General features: G+C 38.8%; 2 protein-coding genes across 2 annotated transcripts in view; one reads left to right on the top strand and one right to left on the bottom strand.

Annotated features, from left to right (window-relative positions):
• LOC127431850 (amyloid beta A4 precursor protein-binding family B member 1-interacting protein-like) overlaps nt 1-4,885 on the bottom strand; it is a 48,687-nt gene extending 43,802 nt beyond the window's left edge. Inside the window, exon 1 of the mRNA XM_051682459.1 lies at nt 4,726-4,885. The gene's annotated coding sequence lies outside the window, so the exon portion shown is untranslated. The remainder of the gene's footprint in view (nt 1-4,725) is intronic.
• A 5,949-nt stretch (nt 4,886-10,834) lies between these two features.
• LOC127431846 (uncharacterized) lies at nt 10,835-20,535 on the top strand. The gene is made up of 5 exons (XM_051682449.1): nt 10,835-10,907; nt 11,173-11,771; nt 16,672-17,219; nt 17,707-17,773; nt 17,866-20,535. Exons 2-5 carry the CDS (start codon nt 11,192-11,194, stop codon nt 19,386-19,388), a joined length of 2,718 nt encoding a protein of 905 aa, XP_051538409.1. The 5' UTR covers nt 10,835-10,907; nt 11,173-11,191; the 3' UTR covers nt 19,389-20,535.
• Nucleotides 20,536-21,384: the final 849 nt, after the last annotated feature.

The following is a 21,384-nucleotide window of genomic DNA, read 5'->3' as shown; positions in this document are numbered from 1 at the left end:
TTAACAGCTTGCTGCTAGCTAGCATCAATATACATTAGCATATTATATATTTTTGTTTACTGTGACAAGAATGGTACTATTTATGGTCTACGAAGCCTCAGTCAGTCTGTATGCTGATGATCCTTCAGTCTTTGCTTCATGTCAAAAGCAATTTATGCATATTGTTCAGCAAGTACAGTGTTGTTAATCACACATCCTCGACCTAACCATTAGCTTTACTCTTCTCCACAATGGTAACCTCTGAAAAATATCCACCATGACAGAGACTTCTCTAAATCCCAGCATAACAGAACATTAAACACTAACAAGTTTCCTCCTCCCAATCCAGTCTCATGCAAAGCATGCTGGGAAATGTAAATCCCTTGTCCCGTTTCAGATATAGTTTGATGCAACAAATCTTTTTCACATAGTCCCAACACAATTTCATTAAGTAAACATAGTTGGATTGTACACAATAAAATTAAGTTGAGACCAAATACTAAAGAATTGTGTTGGATTAACTCAATTTAATTAAGTAAATTGCGAAAGCATTAAAAATCATGTTGAGTGAAAACTATCCGTTAGAAGTCTGAATCAATTTGATCATTTCATATCAATGTAATCCTATCACTTTTTTATGACTTTGTTAGTATATTCAATAGAGCTGCTTTCCATTTTTTCAGTGTGTTTTAAGTTTTTAGTGTGTTGCTATGCAGTTGCTAGTGCATTGCTAAGTGGTTGCTAGGGTGTTCTGGCTGTTTGGTATGTGGTTGCTAGAATGTTGTGGGTGGTTGCAAGGGCATTGATAGGTGGTTGCTTGCTGGCCCAAGTCTAAAGAGCCCACTTACAAGTTTCTATGATACTGTGGTCCCCTAGACATGGTTCGGGTCCCTCCTTCAATTTAATCTACAGTTGTGCTCAAAAGTTTGCATATCCTGGCAGAAATTGTGAAATTTTGGCATTGATTTTGGAAGTATGACTGATCATGCAAAAAAAATATTAATTATTTTATTTAAGGATAGTGATCATATTAAGCCATTTATTATCACATAGTTGTTTGGCTCCTTTTTAAATCATAATGATAACAGAAATCACCCAAATGGCCCTGATCAAAAGTTGACATACCCTTGAATGTTTGGCCTTGTTACAGACACACAAGGTGACACACACAGGTTTAAATGGCAATTAAAGGTTAATTTCCCACACCTGTGGCTTTTTAAATTCCAATTAGTGTCTGTGTATAAATAGTCAATGAGTTTGTTAGCTCTCACGTGGATGCACTGAGCAGGCTAGATACTGAGCCATGGGGAGCAGAAAAGAACTGTCAAAAGACCTGCGTAACAAGGTAATGGAACTTTATAAAGATGGAAAAGGATATGAAAAGATATCCAAAGCCTTGAAAATGCCAGTCAGTACTGTTCAATCACTTATTAAGAAGTGGAAAATTCAGGGATCTCTTGATACCAAGCCAAGGTCAGGTAGACCAAGAAAGATTTCAGCCACATCTGCCAGAAGAATTGTTCGGGATACAAAGAAAAACCTACAGGTAACCTCAGGAGAAATACAGGCTGCTCTGGAAAAAGACGGTGTGGTTGTTTCAAGGAGCACAATACGGTGATACTTGAACAAAAATGAGCTGCATGGTCGAGTTGCCAGAAAGAAGCCTTTACTGCGCCAATGCCACAAAAAAGCCCGGTTACAGTATGCCCGACAACACCTTGACATGCCTCACAGCTTCTGGCACACTGTAATTTGGAGTGACGACACCAAAATAGAGCTTTATGGTCACAACCATAAGCGCTATATTTGAAGAGGGGTCAACAAGGCCTATAGTGAAAAGAATACCATCCCCACTATGAAGCATGGTGGTGGCTCACTGATGTTTTGGGGGTGTGTGAGCTCTAAAGGCACAGGGAATCTTGTGAAAATTGATGGCAAGATGAATGCAGCATGTTATCAGAAAATACTGGCAGACAGTTTGCATTCTTCTGCACGAAAGCTGCGCATGGGATGCTCTTGGACTTTCCAGCACGACAATGACACTAAGCACAAGGCCAAGTTGACCCTCCAGTGGTTATAGCAGAAAAAGGTGAAGGTTCCGGAGTGGCCATCACAGTCTCCTGACCTTAATATCATCGAGCCACTCTGGGGAGATCTCAAACATGCGGTTCATGCAAGATGACCAAAGACTTTGCATGACCTGGAGGCATTTTGCCAAGACAAATGGGCAGCTATACCACCTGCAAGAATTTGGGGTCTCATAGACAACTATTACAAAAGACTGCACGCTGTCATTGATGCTAAAGGGGGCAATACACAGTATTAAGAACTAAGGGTATGCAGACATTTGAACAGGGGTCATTTCATTTTTTTCTTTGTTGCCATGTTTTGTTTTATGATTGTGCCATTCTGTTATAACCTACAGTTGAATATGAATCCCATAAGAAATAAAAAAATTTTGTTTTGCCTGCTCACTCATGTTTTCTTTAAAAATGGTACATATATTACCAATTCTCCAAGGGTATGCAAACTTTTGAGCACAACTGTATATTTTTATAGATTAAAGCACTGAGCAACCAACGCTCATGATGTTCTGCCAAGCCCATGCCAAGACAACCAGTGACCACTACACAAATTATTCTTATTTGTTATGTAAAGTATAACATAAAGTCATACGGTTGTTATTGTGAAATGGAGGGGTCTTGTATCCCCTGAACGGTTATTTTGTTATAATGACAGGTTAACTGTACATTAACCCACTTATTACATTGCTATTGCAAATAAATAAATGAATGGACATGAAATATTGATCTGAGTTTAAATAATTTCATTATGAAAGATGCAAAGCGGAGACTGATACATGAGACACGAAACTAGCACAGCAACATAAGAAAACAGTTGCCTGGGAGAATGGTCATTTATACAGTGTAGAGGTCATTATACAGAAATATTTGACAAGAAAATGCAACAACTGACCAATCAGAATCAAGTATTTCAGACAGCCATGTAATACGTTGTTTTTGTTTTTGTGTGCTTGTGTAAAAAAGTGTTCTGTGTAGTACATGGTTGATTTTTAATTCTCACAAAACCTGTCAAGAAAATGTCCTGGGACTATTTTACTCTCAAATCAAAAGAAAGAAATAAAAAGATCTTCCTATTTTTATCACCATTAAGAATGTTTTTTAAATTGTGACATTATTTTCAGGACATATATGTACATTTTACTCCCCAATTCTCATTATCATAATTTATTTTTATATTATTTAAACTGTAAAGTATTTTTTACATCACAGAAGTACTCACTTAATACTGCCTTTCATTTATGCTGAATTAAAAAAAAAAAATTACAATTACAATTACAACAGCATATTTCAACTGTAATACAGGAAAAAATGTCTGACACACTTCATATTAGGTGTCTTTAATTACTATGTATTTAAGCATTTAATACAATGTACTTATTATGTACATACATGTTGTTGCATTGTATGTACATTTAAAGTACCTGCATTTAATTACATTTGTAGTAACACTGTTGACCTTACCCCTAAACCTAAACATAACCCTACCCCAATCCTCACACTAAACTTAACCTGTAGCCCTAATCTAATCGCTAACACTAACCCTTAAACTTCCCGTACCTCTACCTCATTTGCTGCAAATGTGAATCTTGTGAGAATTTTTCAGAACAACATGTAGTTACACAATAAATACATTGTATTGTATGCATTTTAATAAGTATTTTAATTGTTAGTACATAGTAGTTAAAGACACCTAATATAAAGTGGGATCAATATGACTGTGTTGCAGTAATGTGCGTCACCATTTAAAATAATGGGAATAGATTTCAAAAATATGGTTTCATATTTTTGGCGTTAAATTTTACCAAGACATTTCCTTGACAGGTTTTGTGAGAATCACCCACATGTGTCTTTACCAAATGAGCCATAATTACCTACTTTCCTGTCAACACTCTACTCTCCTATAAATATAGGCAAAAGTCCACAAAATACAATTCAAAACTAATAAACAAATAAGCATATAAATAAAAAATTACTGTTAGAGAAAATGGACAGTTGATGTACAGTAGCCTAATAATTGCTTTTTTGACAAAACAACCTGAACATAAAATGTATTATTTGTTGTTAATCATAACTTTTAAGTATAACAATACTATTGTCAGCTTTCAAACTGGCCAACTAAGAGAGTCTAATTTAGTCTGTGTTAATATCGTGCTGATATGAGCTGGGTGTGGTGTCATATGTTGTGTTTGCTGTGCTTGCTTAATGATAGTGTATAGACACCATGATATCCGGCCAAGCAACACATTCAATCAACATTTCAGCATTTATGTAGTATGAAGGCAAAGGTTATTCATAATGCATTACAAATCAGTATTGATCTCCATTAAGACAACATCCACCACTAAATCTGTTCATCGCATATTCATGCCTCTTCATTTAAAAAAAAAAAAAAAACAATATACTGACACTGACATATCAGTACAGATGAAAACAACATCCTGACATGGTGTGTACATCTGTTTCTCATCAATCAATCAATAAAGTCATTCAAATGATGAATTAATGAAACTATTCAGTAGAATGCTGGATGTAGATCTCTTAGGCACAATGATATCAATAACTACTTATTTTCAAGACATATTTGAGCAAAATCAACAACACAGACTTAGTCCTAACAAAAGTTTTTAATCGCACTGTTTGTTTGAGGAAAAATATCACTTACCTTGTTATATCTGGCAGGTTTAATTACTAGGTGATCGGGTCATAAATAGGTTTATTAAAACCTCTTTCCTGTGTAACGGTGGACACCACTCAGCCCACATGTAACAGGGTGCTGCGCTGTAATGCTGTGTGTTAGTCACTGACTGTTCGCTTACTTCCTGCCAGATGCGGAAATTCAGGTCTCAACCTGTTTTGTGCATTCCAGCTGACACTGAAAACATGCAGCACTCAAGTGCACAACTGAGATTGAACGCAATATGAGATATGACACACAAACCCACACTAGTTTATTATTTCTCCTTTGAATAGATATTGGTCAATGATTAATACTCTCTGTCAATGTATAATCTATGGTACACATTTTAACTCAAAATGAAAGTAAAAGGTTAAAAGCATTTTATAAAGCTGGACTATTTTTAGGGCAGATTTTTGTGAAACTAATTATGAAAATCATTAATGCTGAAGTAACTTTGCATTGACAGATAGAGATGGGGAATAGAGAGTTTAATTTTTTTTTTTTTTTAATGTAGTATTCAGTAATCAGTCACTAATTTATTCATAACTCAAACATTTGAATGTGATTTATTGCAGTTTGGAGACAAACAGACACACGTCAAATGGACTCTTCTAGTTTGGTTTTTGGTTTACATTAAGAATGAATGAACCAAATAAAGAAGGTTATAACATTGGCTGATCCTTCAGCCCTCAGCAAGGCATCTATTCCAAAATACATTTTCCCCCCAAGCTACAACCCTAAAAAATGACTGAGGCTTTCAAACTTCATCATGTCTGGACAGTGAATAATTGATGAGTCTTTCTATTCATGTAGTAGCTATATAAACATGCTCGGGTCCATGCTATTGCTCATTTCAGTGCACTGGAAGGCAAATAGTGAAGCAGAGGGGGTTATTTTGTGATAATTACAGCCTAACTGTATATTATGCTGCTTTTTACATTGCAGTGTGAAACGTTTACCCATGTTTCCATTGATCAACCCCCCATCCCCCTGGAATCTATGCCCCTGAAACAGTTATTTTGTAATATTTTATTCACTAACCACCAGCAATCAGTTTTGCACGAAATTGTGCTGCATCTTAAGCATTCAAATGAAGTCATTGTCATTCCTTTCAAAAAATGCAAACTATTCTATTAATATACTAAAATATATTAATATACTAAACTTTTATATTTAAATTAGTCTTATTATAGACTGAGCTTCATTCACAAAAAATGCCTGCCACAATTTAGATCGCGCTATTACCTCCAGATGAAAGCAGGAGGTACAATAATTTGTATTTAAAAGAGATGTTAGTTTACATTTTCTGTCAATCATATCAGCAGTAATTTGTCAAATAATGATCAAATGATGGAAAAGAATGTTATAACCTGGCATATATCCAGATGCATGGTGTAGTCAAGCACACATTTTCGGCATGTTAAAAAGATGATTCAGGTGTATAGATCACAGTAGTCAGATAACGGTTTGCTGTAGAAATTGCTTTGGATAAAAGCGTCTCCAACAAAAAATGACTAGGTGCACCTTTAAAGTTAACATGGAATGATATTTGCAACCCATTTCACTTCCATCATGTTATGTATTTCTGAATGAAACAGGATATTCAAAGAAAAAAAGTAGGATGGGACTTGATTTTATCCAGAATTGATTGTATCATGAAAAGTGTGCATTCCATACCAGAATGTGAGAGATTGCAGTGGATTGTGAGGACTACTCCACAAGTTATTACAATTTGCTGAAAGATTACAAAAACAAACATTTGTTTTCTTTGGAATACTGTGCCACATGAGCCATTCACAATAACACCAGGAACGAGCACTATGAAAGTAAAGGGGTCAATTTAAATTTCACATTGACTTTAAAAAAAACAAACACTCTGATGGCAGTTCCAGTCGATGATCTAATATGGTGATCCAATGCAATTCAGCAAGTACTTTTATCTACATCTGATTTCTGTTCATTTCTGTAACATGTGGAATTGGTGGAGACATCTGTCAGCCACAGGCATGAACATTTTCAGCTGTCGAGCTCTGGCTTAAATCTCTGTTATTTCCTTTAGAATAAACTGTTTAATATCAGTGTGTTCTTATTGATTGTGTGACTCCAATCACGAAGGCACAAATGTTCATCTAACTGACAATATCCTCTCTACTACAATCATTAGATATGTTTATAAGCAGACTTTTACTAAAACAGCTTTAGAGGTGAGCACATTTGGCACAAAGTGATGGCTTAGCTCAAAACAGGGTCACAACCTAGTCTGATGATGAACAGGCATTCAGCTCTTTTCAAAGAAAGTACACTTTGTCTCTAATGACTCAGAAGCCCATGTGGTGAGGTGTGAGGGGATATGGTCTTTAAAAACCATTAGTGCACAGGTGACGCATTATTCTGGTGTTACAGGGGTCTGAACTACACAAGACTGTCAAACACTTTGGCCTTTCATGGCAGCCATTATAATGGGAAAGAAATAAACAGTTTTTCACAACTTAATCCATCATTTTAGCTTAATTAAATGTCTCAGCAAATCAAACTTGTTTAAAATCTGTTTACTGTGTGTGTGTGTGTGTGTGTGTGTGTGTGTGTGGGCGGGTTTAAGTGGTTTATGAGGACTTTTTTTTAGGTTACAAACTGGTAATTACAAGGGTATTATGCTATAAATGTGGTTTATGAGGACATTTCTAGTGTTCCCATAATTCAAATCACTTAAAAAAAACATACTAAATTATGTTTTATTGAAAATGTAAAAATGCAGAAAGTGTTTTGTGAGAATTAGGTTGAGGGTAGGTTAGGGTTAGGGGATAGAAACTATAGTTCATACAGTATAAAGAATCATTATGTCTGTGGAGATTGCTCATAAGGATAGCCGCACCAAAATATAAACTATATATAAGATAAACATATTATGCACTGTAAACCCTAATGCTCATAATAATTAATTGTTTTGAGTAGGGAAAAATTAAATCATACAAATTAGTTCAAATAAATGAACATTGATGTGTATTTAGAACTTTCTTTTGAGTTCACAAAACTTTTACACTTTTAACACCTTTTAAGTAACCTGAATTGGTTAATGTTTGTTTAATGAACTTGTCTCTTTGAATTTACAGGAACTTAAATTTAACTGAAACTGGGAAGGGGATTTATATTTCCACGCGTGCTTTACATGGCACTCGACAGGGAGAGTAAATGTTAAAATTAAGTGTTATATAGTGTGTCTTGTGCAAGATTAATGTAAAGGGAGATACTTGTTAGAGTTTAAGGTTTTGCTGTGTTATTTAGAAGAATTTCTGTCAAGTTAAAGCTTTTGGGGGTTACCATTATGGTGAATAGTGGAGCTTGAGATTAGCTTGAGGACAGGTACAATATTAGACTGTTCTACGGCATATTGATATACTTGTTGAGCAATTGCTATGCTAATCAAAGCATGGTTTATACATGCTAACGTTCACTGTACTAGTTTGTTCTAGCTAGCTAGGTTCCCTCTACTTGACATATTTAAGTTGAGCCTACATTGTTATTTTAAGTTCAGCCAAAGAATTAAATTTAAAGTACCATTAAAATGCATGAGTTAGCTTACTCAGTATTTCAAGTTAAGAAAAAGATCAACACACATGAGTAGTGCAAAATCTGACAGTTCTGCTTACTTAAACTTACATTTTACTTTTATGCATTTGGCAGACACTTTTATCCAAAGCAGCTTACAGTGCACTTATTACAGGGACAATCCCCCTGGAGCTAAGTGCCTTACTCAAGGACACAATGGTGATGGCTGTGGGGATTGAACCAGCAACCTTCTGATTACCAGTTATGTGCTTTAGCCCACTACGCAACCACCACTCCCTAAAACCTCAAAAAAACTTGTAATTTATTAACTTAAAAAATGTGATGTAACTGATTTGTGCTGACTTATTCAGGTTTACAGTGTGTGCTTGAAAAGACTCTTTGAGTAGCTGTTTGTTTGATGAATGACAACCGCTACTAATGTAAACAAATGGCAGCACACATCGGAGAAAGATCGCATTTGATGTATTGCCTGTGCGTATAAGAGCAGTAAACTTTTTATCATGGTACTTTGGTGACGAATTGGATGTATGTATATAAAATAAACTTATTCTGTGGTTAAAAGACTGTATGAGTAACTGTTTGAACAAATATAAATTACAGATGCTTGACCAGTGCAGCCTGTGTCGGCTCGAAAGCTGATTTGAATCTGGCAGCTTGTAACATAACTGGCTGTCGCAGAAACACATATGTGTGACGCTACTCTGCGGGGCCCAGTTATTAACCATCAGGTGTGACGGTATGTATGAAAGGGTTAAAGTACAAATTTTAGGTTTTATTATAAGTTAATACAGTATTATGAGTCTAAATAACAGATTGTCTAAATTGCTTGATGGATATGTATCACACATCATTATAATCAAGAAAAAATAAATAAAAAATACTCAGCTTTTCTTTAAAAATTTACGTTGATAAGCAAACAACCCACTGAGGATTGTAAAGCCATGCATCATGGTCATATAAAAGCTCCTCGATTACCAAACAAACTCTGGATTCCTCTCTTCAGAGGTCTCTGGATCAAATGTGCTTCTAGAATGGCCGAATTAACTCTAACAAATAAACTTTGACCCTTCAAGATTTTTTCTTCTGCGTGACAGCTTCTGAATGAGAGACAACAGCTGTTTAAATAATCAAAAGTCTGTCTGATTGTAGACAGAAACATTGCCAGAAACAATGGTGACACTGCTCAAAACAACCTTCCAACACCCATAAAGATGCCTCTATCAAAGAATTTCACTGCAACCACTGAAGTTTGTCTGTGTCCAAATCCTTATATTGGAGGATACCTTTGAATTCCCAGACGAGAAATCCCAGACATTTTTTTCTTTCTTTTAATTTTTAAAAAAAACTGCTCTTTTTAGTAATAGCTCCTTATGCGTTACTCAGTATGTTGGACAATTCTGGAAATACGCAAAATAAAAATGTCTGGCTCAACATTGCGCATTAAAAGGAAGAGGGGGAAATAAACATCAGAGGATGAACAACAGAGGAGAGGGGGGAAGTAAGGGGTTAAATCTCATGGAATGCCACATTCTGGCAGTGTCTCAAAACTTAATTAGTTCACTACCTAGTCCAGCATTTTTGGGCATCACAAGTGCTTGCAGATTTCTTTCTTTTTTTGGGGCATTATAGGCGCACAAGCAACCGTTTTGGTCATCGGGTGCAGCATTTCTGGCCATAAAAATTGTGCATCATTTGTGGGCTTCAATTGCATGATCAGCATTTTTGGGCATCATAGGTGCACATTTAACAGTTTTGGTCATCATAGGAATGCGTGTCGCATTTTTGGGCATCACAGGTGCACATGCAATTGTTTTGGGCATTATAGGTGAGTGCAGCAAATTTGTAGGCATCATAGGCATGCATGCAGCATTTTTGTGCATCATAGGTGTGTGTGAAACTTTTCTGGGCATCATAGGCCAACATGCAGCATTTTTTGGCATCATAGGCATCCATGCAGCATTTTGAGGCATTATAGGTGTGTAAGCAATCTTTTTGGGTATCAATTGTACGTTCAGCATTTTGAGCATCATAGGTGCACATACAACAGTTTTGGGCATCATAGGCATGCATTCAATATTTTTGTGCATCATAGGTGTGTATGTGCAACATTTTTGGGCATCACAGGCACACATGCAACAGTTCTTAGCATCATAGGTAAGTGCAGCGTTTTTAGTCATCGTAGACATGCATGCAACATTTTTGAGGCATTATAAGCATGTAAGAAACATTTTTGGGCATCAGTGGCTCGTTCAGCATTTTTGGGCATCATAGGTGTACTTGTGGGCATGATGTGCAGCATTTTTTGGGCATTAAAAGGATGCACAGCCTTTTTGGGCATCACAGGTGCATAAAGTATTTTTGGCATCATAAGCACATGCAGCATAAGTGCACATACAACATATTTGGGCATTATATCTGCAAGTGTCTGTGAAGCCCAAGAATATGTAGGCGGCTCACAAGGTTTTGAAACACCGCCCATGACATTCTCCTTCAGAAGTGTTCAGAGTTGCTCACACACATACACACACTCCTGGTGAGTAGAGATGCTCACCTCCTGCTGCTTTTATTTTCACTGACATTCCAACAGAAGAGAACTGCAGGTAAAATACTCACCATTTCAAGTATTTATCAGCGGATTTAAACAGAACAAGATCAAAGCATCTTCATATTCTGGATTTGGACTGATTGATGACGGACTTTCTTTTCAATCAATCAAATGGTTGGCAGGACCTTTAAACTGGTTGTCCGTGCAGTTGAGAGTATATAACTTACAGTAAATCACTTTAATCACATAGAGACTTGCGGCAATTTAATTTTGTGTTATCTTTTTGCATGTGTCGTAATTGGTTTTCTTTCATTATTTAGGTGGATAAATTATTAAACAATGCCTTCATCCATAAGGACGCTATTGTTGCTGATTTATGTTTTATGTGCGTTCATCTCCGCGTGCTCTGGCGACACTGGAGACGCCAGACCCTGCTCTGGATCACACTGCCCGGGGAGCAGAACTTCAAGGCCACCTCGGCAATACAACCCGACAACACAGAGCAGATCGATAAATCAGCATGCTCACTCCCGCTTTCATTCTGAACATCACGCAGCGCTTCCATCATCGCACCGCGGGCGGTCTGGAGACCAGGCGAGAGAAACGCTGCAGACGCGCGTCGCTGAAGTCTTTGGCTCTGTCTGCGCCGATTGCGTTACGCCTAAAAGAGCGGCTGAAGTTGTTAATGACACCAGAGAATGTAAAGGAATTGAGTGTCGTCTGCCTCTTAGGATACGACCGAAGCCCCGGCCGAGACCCTGTGCGGGAGACGGGTGTGTGCCCGGGACCAGCCAGCCTCCCCTCATGCATGTGGCAGACAGAGCCGCTCAGTTTCTGGGGGAATTTCCGGACATTGGATATCCTGCATCGGAGCTCGGGGCTCCTTTGGGAGTACAGCTCACATGTGACCTTAAACCAGGTGAATTGAAACAGTGTTTCCAGCTGTTCTGCACTTGAATGGGAGTATATTCTTTCAAAACGGGTGTAACTCTTCAGCAAACAGTGTACAGAGTAGGTTATATGACCAGAGTAAATTTTAAAAACAAATTATTTTATGACTTATTCCAATTATACAAAGTATTATGGTATTTTGGACATGGTACCATGCAATATCATGTTTTTTTAAATATACATGATGGTAATTGTATTTGTTGAAGTATGGTAAATTAAAGTAATCAGGAACATTGGGTAATGTGGGACACCTAAACTCTAATTTGTTACTCTAATATCTTGTTCCATCACACGCAAGTCTATGTTATTCCATATTCTTGCTTGATTGTCATGTGATAAAGTGTCATTTGTTGGTCTGAAGTGTTTAAAGAAGAGATGCCCAAACTAGGGCCTGCGGGCCAACTCAACTTTGATTTGGCCCGCCTTGAACTATATGACAAGAGTGAAAAAAAAAAAAAAAAAAAAAAAAACATGCTATTGACCCAGCTTTCATTGCATTCATTTAGCAGATTACAGAGTAATGTTTATTTTATTTTTATTTATTTATTTATTTATTTATTTTTGTATAATGAAATCATAAAGGAGGGGAACCAAGGCAACTTTAATATTTTAATATAATACAGGTTGCAGAGCCTGAAATTCAGCATGGGATTGCGGGTATTGCGCACAATTTTAATAATTCCCCTAATTTCCATGTTCATAATGTGGGAAATTCCCGCACTCTTTTATTCACTTTACAGTGCAGCTGCAAATTAGTAAACCAATAGATACAGATGAACAAATCAAATCAATACACTTGATTTTGTATCAAACTGTAATTCCAGAAGCTGCCCGAGTAAGAATCAGGATCAGAATCAGAATGAGCTTTATTGCCAAGTATGCTTACACATACAAGGAATTTGTCTTGGTGACAGAAGCTTCCAGTGCACAAACAATACATGACAAGAATAAAAAGTGAATAGAAAATATAAGTATATATAAAAATACACAATAAGACCACACACATACACACACACACACACACACACACACACACACACACACACACACACATATATATATATATATATATATATATATATATATATATATATATATATATATATATACAAATACAAATCTGCAAGGGAATGTATTGCAGAAGAGGTAGGATATGTTAGATGAATATAAATAGACTAAGCTGTGTATTGCACGTAATTATTGCTCAATGGGGAGGTTTTAACTGTTCATGAGATGGATAGCCTGAGGGAAAAAACTGTTTCTGTGCCTGACAGTTCTGGTGCTCAGTGCTCTGTAGTGCCATCCAGAAGGCAACAGTTCAAAAAGGAAGTGGGCTGGGTGAGTGGGGTCTAGAGTGATTATTTCCTGCCCTTTTCCTCACTCTGGAAGTGTACAGTTCTTGAAGGGAGGGCAGGGGGCAACCAATAATCCTCTCAGTAGTCTGAACTGTCCTTTGTAGTCTTCTGATGTCCGATTTCCTAGCTGAACCAAACCAGACAGTTATTGAAGTGCAGAGGACAGACTCAGTGACTGCTGAGTAGAACTGTGTCAGCAGCGCCTGTGGCAGGTTGAACTTCCTCAGCTTGCGAAGGAAGCACAACCTCTGCTGGGCCTTTTTCACAATGGTGTCAATGTGGGTGTCCTACTTCAGGTCCTGTCAGATGGTAGTGCCCAGGAACCTGAATGACTCCACTGCTGCCACAGTGCTGTTTAGAATGGTAAACAGGGTCAGTGCTGGGGTGTTCCTCCTAAAGTCCACTATCATCTCCACTGTTTTGAGCGTGTTCAGCTCCAGATTGTTTTGACTGCACCAGTGAGCCAGCCGTTCAACCTACCTTCTGTATACAGACTCATCGTCATCTTGGATGAGGCCGATGACAGTAATGTCAGGAGCTTGACAGAGGGGTCCTTGGTGATGCAGTTATTTGTGTACAGGGAGAAGAGTAGTGGGGAGAGCACACATCTCTGGGGGGCACTAGTGCTGATTGTACAGGTGCTGGAAGCTGGAAGTGAATTCCCCCAGTCTTACTAACTGCTGCCTGTCTGTCAGAAAGTTGGTGATCCACTGACAGATAGACGTGGGAACAGAGAGTTGGTGTAATTTAGTCTGGAGAATTGCTGGGATGATGGTGTTGAAAGCCGAACTGAAGTCCACAAAAAGGATCCTTTCATATGTCCCTCGTTTGTCCAGATGTTGCAGGATATGATGCAATCCCATGTTGACTGCATCATCCACAGACATGTTAGCTCGATAGGCAAATTGAAGGGGATCTAGAAAGGGTCTAATGATGTCCTTCACGTGGGCCAACAGACATCAGAGTGATGGATCTGTAGTCATTGTGTCCTGTGATTTGGGGTTTCTTTGGGACAGGAATGATGGTGGAGCATTTGAAACAGCAGGGAACTTCACACACTGCTCCAGTGATCTATTGAAGATCTGTATGAAGATGGGGGCCAGCTGGTCAGCAAAGGATTTTAGACAAGTGGGTGAAAAACCGTCTGATCCCTGTATTTCCTTGTCTTTTGTTTCCGGAAGACACGGCACACCTCCTCTTCTCAGATCTTAAGTGCAGGTTGAGTAGCAGGAGGGGGGAGGAGGGGGGTTGCAGGAGGTGTTGATGTTTGTGTGAAGTGAAGGTCTTTTTACAGTCTTTACTACAGGTTTAGCTGATTTTAGTTTATGCCTGTAGGTTGGAAGAAGATGAACCAGACAGTGATTAGAAAGTCCCAAAGCTGCTCTAGGGACAGAGCAATATGCATCCTTTATTGTTGTGTAGCAATGATCCAGTGTATTCCTGTCTCTGGTGGGGCATGTAATGTGCTGTCTGCATTTTGGCGGTTCACGGGTGAGGTTAGCTTCATTAAAATCTCCCAGAATAATAATAACTGAGTCCAGGTATTGTTGTTCCGTGTCTGTGATGTTATTAGCCAGCTGGTGCAGTGCTGTGTTCATGCACGCTTGTGGAGGAATATAAACACTCACCAGAATAAACAAGGAAAACTTCTGTGGCGAGTAGAAAGGCTTACAGTTGATGAAGAGTGCTTCCAAATTAGGACAGCACATCTTCTTTAACGCTGTTACATCTGTACACCAACTTCCATGGATGTAAAAGAATGTTCCACCGCCTCTCATTTTTCCCTGTTAACTCCGCAGTGCGATCCACTCTGAACAGCTGAAAGCCCGGCAGATGTAACGTGCTGTCCGGAATAGCTTCACTCAGCCAGGTTTCTGTGAAGCACAAGGCAGCGGAGATTGAAAAGTCCTTCTTTGTATGGGTGAGGAGATGTAGTTCATCCATTTTGTTAGGAAGAGAGCGTGTTTAAACAACACAGCTGCGCCTCTGACTAAAATGTCCAGCAAAACATCCGAATAGTCAAAAACCGGGAAAAGCTTTTCTGGTATGTGCTGCCAAATGTTCAGCAGTTCGTCCCTGGCAAAACTGATTGGAAAAAAATTACTAAACACAGGACAAACAAACAAAAACAACAAAAGAATTGGAGAGCTCCACACCGAGGCAGCCATCTGCAGTGCCATCTTGATCATAATCTGCTGTCTTTCTCTTTCTCTCTCGTGCAGCTGTCAGAAGTGTAATCGCGCTCAGTGAGAAAGTGCTTTGTCACGTAGTTACTGAACTTAAGATGTTACAGATGTATAAACCTTTCTAAATCTGTTAATTCGACATGCAAATGGCATTATACCACGTCTCCATAAGCAAGCGACACAATAATACTATATAGTTCCTGTTTAGAATCAACAAAGCTCATGCGCTTTTCATATCTTGGTGCTCCCTTATTATTCATAACTCAGCACATTTGCAAGAAAGGCAGAAATAGCCAAATCTCTAGTTCCATCCAGGGCAATTAATGGGGGCTCTGGGCAAAAAAAACAAAAAAAAAATCCCTTGCAATCTGATATTGTTCCAAATATATCCATTGCAATCTTCATTTGAATTTTTGCTGAACATTATTTATTTCGTGCCATCTGTTGTGCAGATGTTGCAGAGTCAGTGGTGGATGCTCGCGCTATAAACACGCACAGACGGTCACTCCACTTCTCACGCTGCGCACCAGTTCAGTGTCGTGCTCGCGCTAAAATTATCAAATGCTACAATGTAGTTAATAAGAATATAAACAAAGATAATATCTGGATGTGTTAAATTGCCTTGATGTTGAATAAAATTTTATTAATTATACAATAATCATTTTACAGATCATTAACCACGTTTGGTGTATGAATCATATCTCTGACTAATGTTCATTGTTTTATTAAACTGGCTTGGAGTTACTAAGGTGTTGCTAAGTTTTTTTTTTTTTTATAAGCTCTTCATTCCAAATCTGGAGAAATGCTGTCATCTACCCCTCTGTGTCAGTGCATTAGTTTTGTATGTTAATTTAATAGCCAAAATATTTGGAAATATGTGAATGAGAAGAAAACATTCCCTCCCTTGGGAAAAATTGGTCGCTGCTCAACCACATTATGCAATGTAGAGATCATGCAATTTTGTAATTATTGAAACATGCCATTTTAAAATTGAATTAATTGTTTAAATTAAAGTATTTGACATGAAAGGATGATCAAGTCAAAAGGCTAGAAAAAAATAACCTTTGTAAAGGTAAAAAAACAAAATAAAAATATTGGGGGTATTGGCAAATCAAAGCACAGTTTGGGACATTGTTGAGATCTCTTCAGAAACTCCAGAGCTGACAAACAAGTGTGATTCGTTTTCATTGAAAAACATCTGAGAATCAGGAGTCTTCATTTCTCATTTCTCCATTCTTAATTTCTAATTCATCTCATTTCTGTCTAAGGAAAGCAATTTAGATATTAAATAGATCACATTTTTCTATTGGTATGGGTCTTTTCACAGGAGAGAATGAGGTCCCTGCAGAGGATGCACTTATTCTACACCTACAGCTGACAAAGGGTCAAGAAATGCTGGTGGAGACTTTGAGAGCTCAACAGGTGGTGATCCGTGATCTGCAGCAGAGACTGGTGGAACAGCATGGTGCGCTCCTGTCCCAGCAGCGTGAGATACTCGATCAGCAGCGCCGCATGTATGAGCAGATGGATGTGGTGAAGGCTCAGTATGGTCTGCTTTCCGAGACCGTCAAGCAGGTGTCCTTCCAAGGCCTGCAGGGAGAGCTGCAGAGCTATTTTGAAAGCCATCTTGCTGGACTTCAAAACCAGGCACGTAGCCACCTGCAAAAGTCTTACGCTGTGCATAAGGTGGATGCCAAATTGATGGATGTAGTTGGTGATGCTGGGCACCCATTGCTAGGATGCCAGATTGCTTGTGGACCTGAACAATACTGTGACTTCCAGAAGGATCCACCACAGTGTGAGAGGTGCACCATGTGTCCCCCTGGATTCTTTCTTGTGTCACAGTGCTCCCCCACTGCTGATAGGATTTGCCAGGTGACAGTGTTGCATTTGCTCAGAATAACTGTTAAACTGAAGATAAAATATGTCACAACATGTACATTATACAATTCATGTGCAATGCTAGATATAACATCTGTAGTTTGTAATTTTAGTTTATTAAAATACATTCTCCTGTCCCAGTTTCATATGCAGATTCAACTGTCTGTATAAGTAAGCCATTTGTAGGTTGATTTCCCTGAAAAGCATGTAAACACTGTGGCTCTGTGGGCTATCAACACATTGCTCTATTTGTTTGAGTGTCCTGATCAGCCAGACCAATGGTGTGAGTTGTGCCGTGGCTATCTGTTTTTCCAACCAATTGAAGGCAAAGGGAATGTATTGGAAAAAGTCTTTGGCATCACTAAACAGAAATGCAAAACGTTCTCAATGGCAGAGCAAAAATTACACTCTTCACCTTTAACAAAGAGTAGACAAATTTATATTTCCCAGTGTTTAACATGCCACTGATATCTGTCAACAGGACAGGGATGAATGCCTGGAATTACCAAGCCTGTGTGGAGAGCGAGTAAAATGTCTCAATACCCCAGGTAAGCAAAATTCAAAAAGAAACTGAACACCTCTTAAAAATGTGGCCTCCAGACTCTGGATTCACCAAGCTTCTTTTTCTTTTATTAATCAGGAGGGTTTCGTTGTCTGGGTGTGACTGAGAGGAAGATTTCCACAGGGCTGTGTGGTCTTGAGTACTTTTACAATCAGGAACTTCAGGAGTGCCAGGCTTGTTCAGACTGTGATGGCGAACCTGTTGCCATTCCGTGCACTGCCGCCAGTGATGCTGTATGTGGAACTCTGTCTGATAATATGCTCTCGCAGTCTTGGGCTGCTTCGATTGCTGTTCCGCCAACAAAATCAAAGAGTACGTCCATCTACCCAGGTATACAGCTCAATATCCTTGGCAAAGAAGGGAGCAGCTTGCTGACCAACCATGATGGTTACCTCAACTTCCAACAACATGGGTTGCTCATGATAGACCTCAACTTTGCTCTGAAGCACAGCTGCAGGAACTTTCTCCAGGTTGAAATGCGGCTCAATGGCAGTGAAGAGGAGGGTCGTGACCTGAGCGGTGTTCGAATAGAGCAACCTGAGAGGAAGTTCTTTCAGGGTGTGACTGTTAGTGCTGCATTTGAGGTGGAGCCCAATCATACTCTGGCAATTGCTCTGAAGAGTCCCAACCAACACTGCAACCAGAGTAAAGATCTACAAGTATATGATTTTGGAGGGTCTTCCTTCAGCTTGCTCTGGCTGTCCCATGACACCGGTGCTGTGGCCATGACAGCTCAGATGTCCACAGTAGCCCACTACCAAAGTAACTATCGCCCGACCTTCCGTTTGGCCACTGTCTCTGACCCCTACATAGTGGCACTGACCCATGACAGCCGTGGGGTGCGTTTCATGGAGAACGGTGTGGTGAAGTTTGTGCTCCAGCAGGCCATCTATTCCATGGGCCACATCTGCGTTCGAGAGGGTTTCTCTCTGATTGCCTACATCAACCGAAACGGCACCAACCAAGAGGTGATGCGTTCCTTCAAGTCTGGTGTTAACTACAGGGACACTTCCATCACCCTTTCTGGGTCCACAAGTGTAGACAATGGAGACTGGCTCAATTTTGAGATTGTCGCCCCATCTCAGTGTAATGTCCGCTACTTTGGCGATAGTTCTGGGATTAGTATGCTGAGTTTGATTTGGATCCCTACCACTGTCTCCTCTACTCTCATGGCCACTGTTTCCAGGACAGGTCTACCCTCTGGGGCTGTAAAGAATAAACCCTTGCTCTTCAGGCAGATGAGTCCAAATGCAGACCAGATGCGGCTTGCTGGTTTAAGTGAGCCACATGCCCAGAGGAACTTTGTGTTTTCTGAGGCTGGGATGGCTAGTGTGGCCCTCAACCTAAAGCTGATACACTCCTGTAATGTGGTGAAGTTGACCCTTTACCGACAAGGTAAGGAGGGAGGTCATACTCTTGCCCAACAGGTGAGTGGACATATGCCTGAAGGAAGTGAGTGGGCTAGCGTGGGGCTGAGAACATCCTTTGGTGTCCAGAATGGCACTGCTATCTATGTTTCTCTGGACTGCATTCGTGGGCGAATCAATCAGATCACCCATGAGGGCGGCACCAACATCTCCATTCTCTGGGTGGCTTTATGATCCCAAATATATAGGGGCAATCTAACGTATAAGGTTTTGTAATGAACAGATACAGACTGCTTTAGAAGAATTAGTGCTTCCACAAGGTTCAGTCACACAAAGGAGAATACATTTTCCAGGCTTAGTACTGATCAACTTGGTTTCTTTTATAATGGCTGAAATTCACAAGTGCTATTAATAATCTTCTGGTGCTCAGATTCTGTGTTTATGGAATTATATGAAGGGGTGGGGGCTGTCGTATATCGTGTTGTAACAATCTAGTTATAGAAACAGAAATACATGTAATTTTTCTTGGCTGTAACAATGAACTGATATTTAAAAAGTACTTTTTAAGGACTTTGGCTGGTTGAGCAGCGACCAATTTTTCCCAAGGGAGGGAATGTTTTCTATATCTCTATACTTTGGAAACAATTCAAATGTGTGTAAACAGTATTTACATATGTGTGTGTGTGTGTGTGTGTGTATGTGTGTGTGTGTGCGTGTGTGCGCGCACGCATGTGAGTGTGTGTGTTTTTTAGAGTGAAAGATTGAGTGAGTATATTAGTTTTTCTCTGTGTATTGGCGTGCTGATGTAGTTTTTTCCCCCTGCACTTTATCACACTGAAGTGCAGAACATTGTACAGTGAATAATTAAGTTCATCTTATTAAAACAACTGGGATGAAAGATAGAAGGTACATGATTGAATTGCAATTTTGTTTAATACTTTATTATAGCAATCAAATAATTAAATCCTTATGCAGCTTTCAGGTTATAAATATTTATATTTAGTACCATTATGAATGAATACTGCTGACCATAATGTACTCTCAATTAAATGTTTATGGAAAAATGCATAGACCACATAAGACATGACATTTATCCATTTGTGGTAAGCTGTCTTAATGCAGCTTAATGTCTATGAAGTGTGGCATATGTCTTTTATTACTCTGAATACTGTTGCCATGTGAAAATGCTGCCTTTGCATACCATGTTTAATTGATTCTGTATGTGCTTGAACTACAAATTACAAACAGTGAAGAGAACAAACATATGGCAGCATTAATGTCATTCACAATCCTCTGCTATGTACTTTTGATACAATAAATGGTCATTCACTTACCCAAGTACTGTTGAAATAATACAGTGTAATATTTTATTAAATCATAAATAAAAGTCATACCTATTTTGCAAAATTGTTTTTAACAGTTTCAAAATAGCAACCTCTGAGACCAGGAAGTTATTCAGAGGTTGCATTTTAGGTTTAGGGTTGGGGTTTGGGTTAGGGGATAAAGTTAATAAAATATGCATTCCTGTTAAATGTGTTTCTTCATATACAACTAAAAATACAACTCTGTGGACATTTCACCTGGAAAGTGGAGCTCACGTGTGTCTATAAGTTCAACAACACTTCCAGCTTTTGCCACTGGATGCAGTAATTACAATTTTAGCAAGCACAGACTGATTTCTCCCCAAAAATGATATATAAATGTTAAAGGATTACTAGTATGACTTGGAACACCAATGTAATTGTAATGCATATCCCAGTCTATTTTTTTTCTTCTTCAATACAATGGCAGTGGACAGTGCCACAAGCCACATGGACTACTTTTATAATACAAGCACAGACTGATTTAAGCAGCAGAAAGTTCGACCTACTGTCACCTGATGTTCACACAGGATACGATCTTTCTTTCAAAACAGCTGGGCAGACAGCAGGGATCTCTCTTTGCGTTTTGCAAACTTGACACTTCATCTTTAAAACGCAGCTTTCAACAGCAAGAGGCGATGCAAAGGGCAAATACGGCCTATGGGACAAACAATATATATACATTTATACACATATATATATTTTTGGGTGTACTATTCCTTTAACATTTATATATACTTTTAGGGAGGAATGCAGGGAGGCATGTGCTTTCTATAAGAGGTATGACATCCTGCGGCTGCTACTATTCTAGCACTGATTACTTTGTAATTGCAACTAATTTTAATCTATTAACCACAAGAAAATATGTT

The sequence above is a fragment of the Myxocyprinus asiaticus genome, chromosome 41, assembly GCF_019703515.2.
Source record: "Myxocyprinus asiaticus isolate MX2 ecotype Aquarium Trade chromosome 41, UBuf_Myxa_2, whole genome shotgun sequence".
Classification (NCBI taxonomy): Eukaryota; Metazoa; Chordata; class Actinopteri; order Cypriniformes; family Catostomidae; genus Myxocyprinus; species Myxocyprinus asiaticus.
Note: the sequence above shows the minus strand (reverse complement) of the source record. Positions and strands in the feature narration are given on the sequence as shown.

What these genes read in the sequence shown, in the direction of transcription:
- LOC127431846 (XM_051682449.1), top strand. Translation starts at nt 11,192, where the DNA reads ATGCCTTCATCCATAAGGACGCTATTGTTGCTGATTTATGTTTTATGT. An exon ending in CACATGTGACCTTAAACCAG is followed by an intron (nt 11,772 to 16,671) that starts GTGAATTGAAAC and finishes GTCTTTTCACAG; the next exon opens with GAGAGAATGAGGTCCCTGCA. An exon ending in AAAATGTCTCAATACCCCAG is followed by an intron (nt 17,774 to 17,865) that starts GTAAGCAAAATT and finishes TTTATTAATCAG; the next exon opens with GAGGGTTTCGTTGTCTGGGT.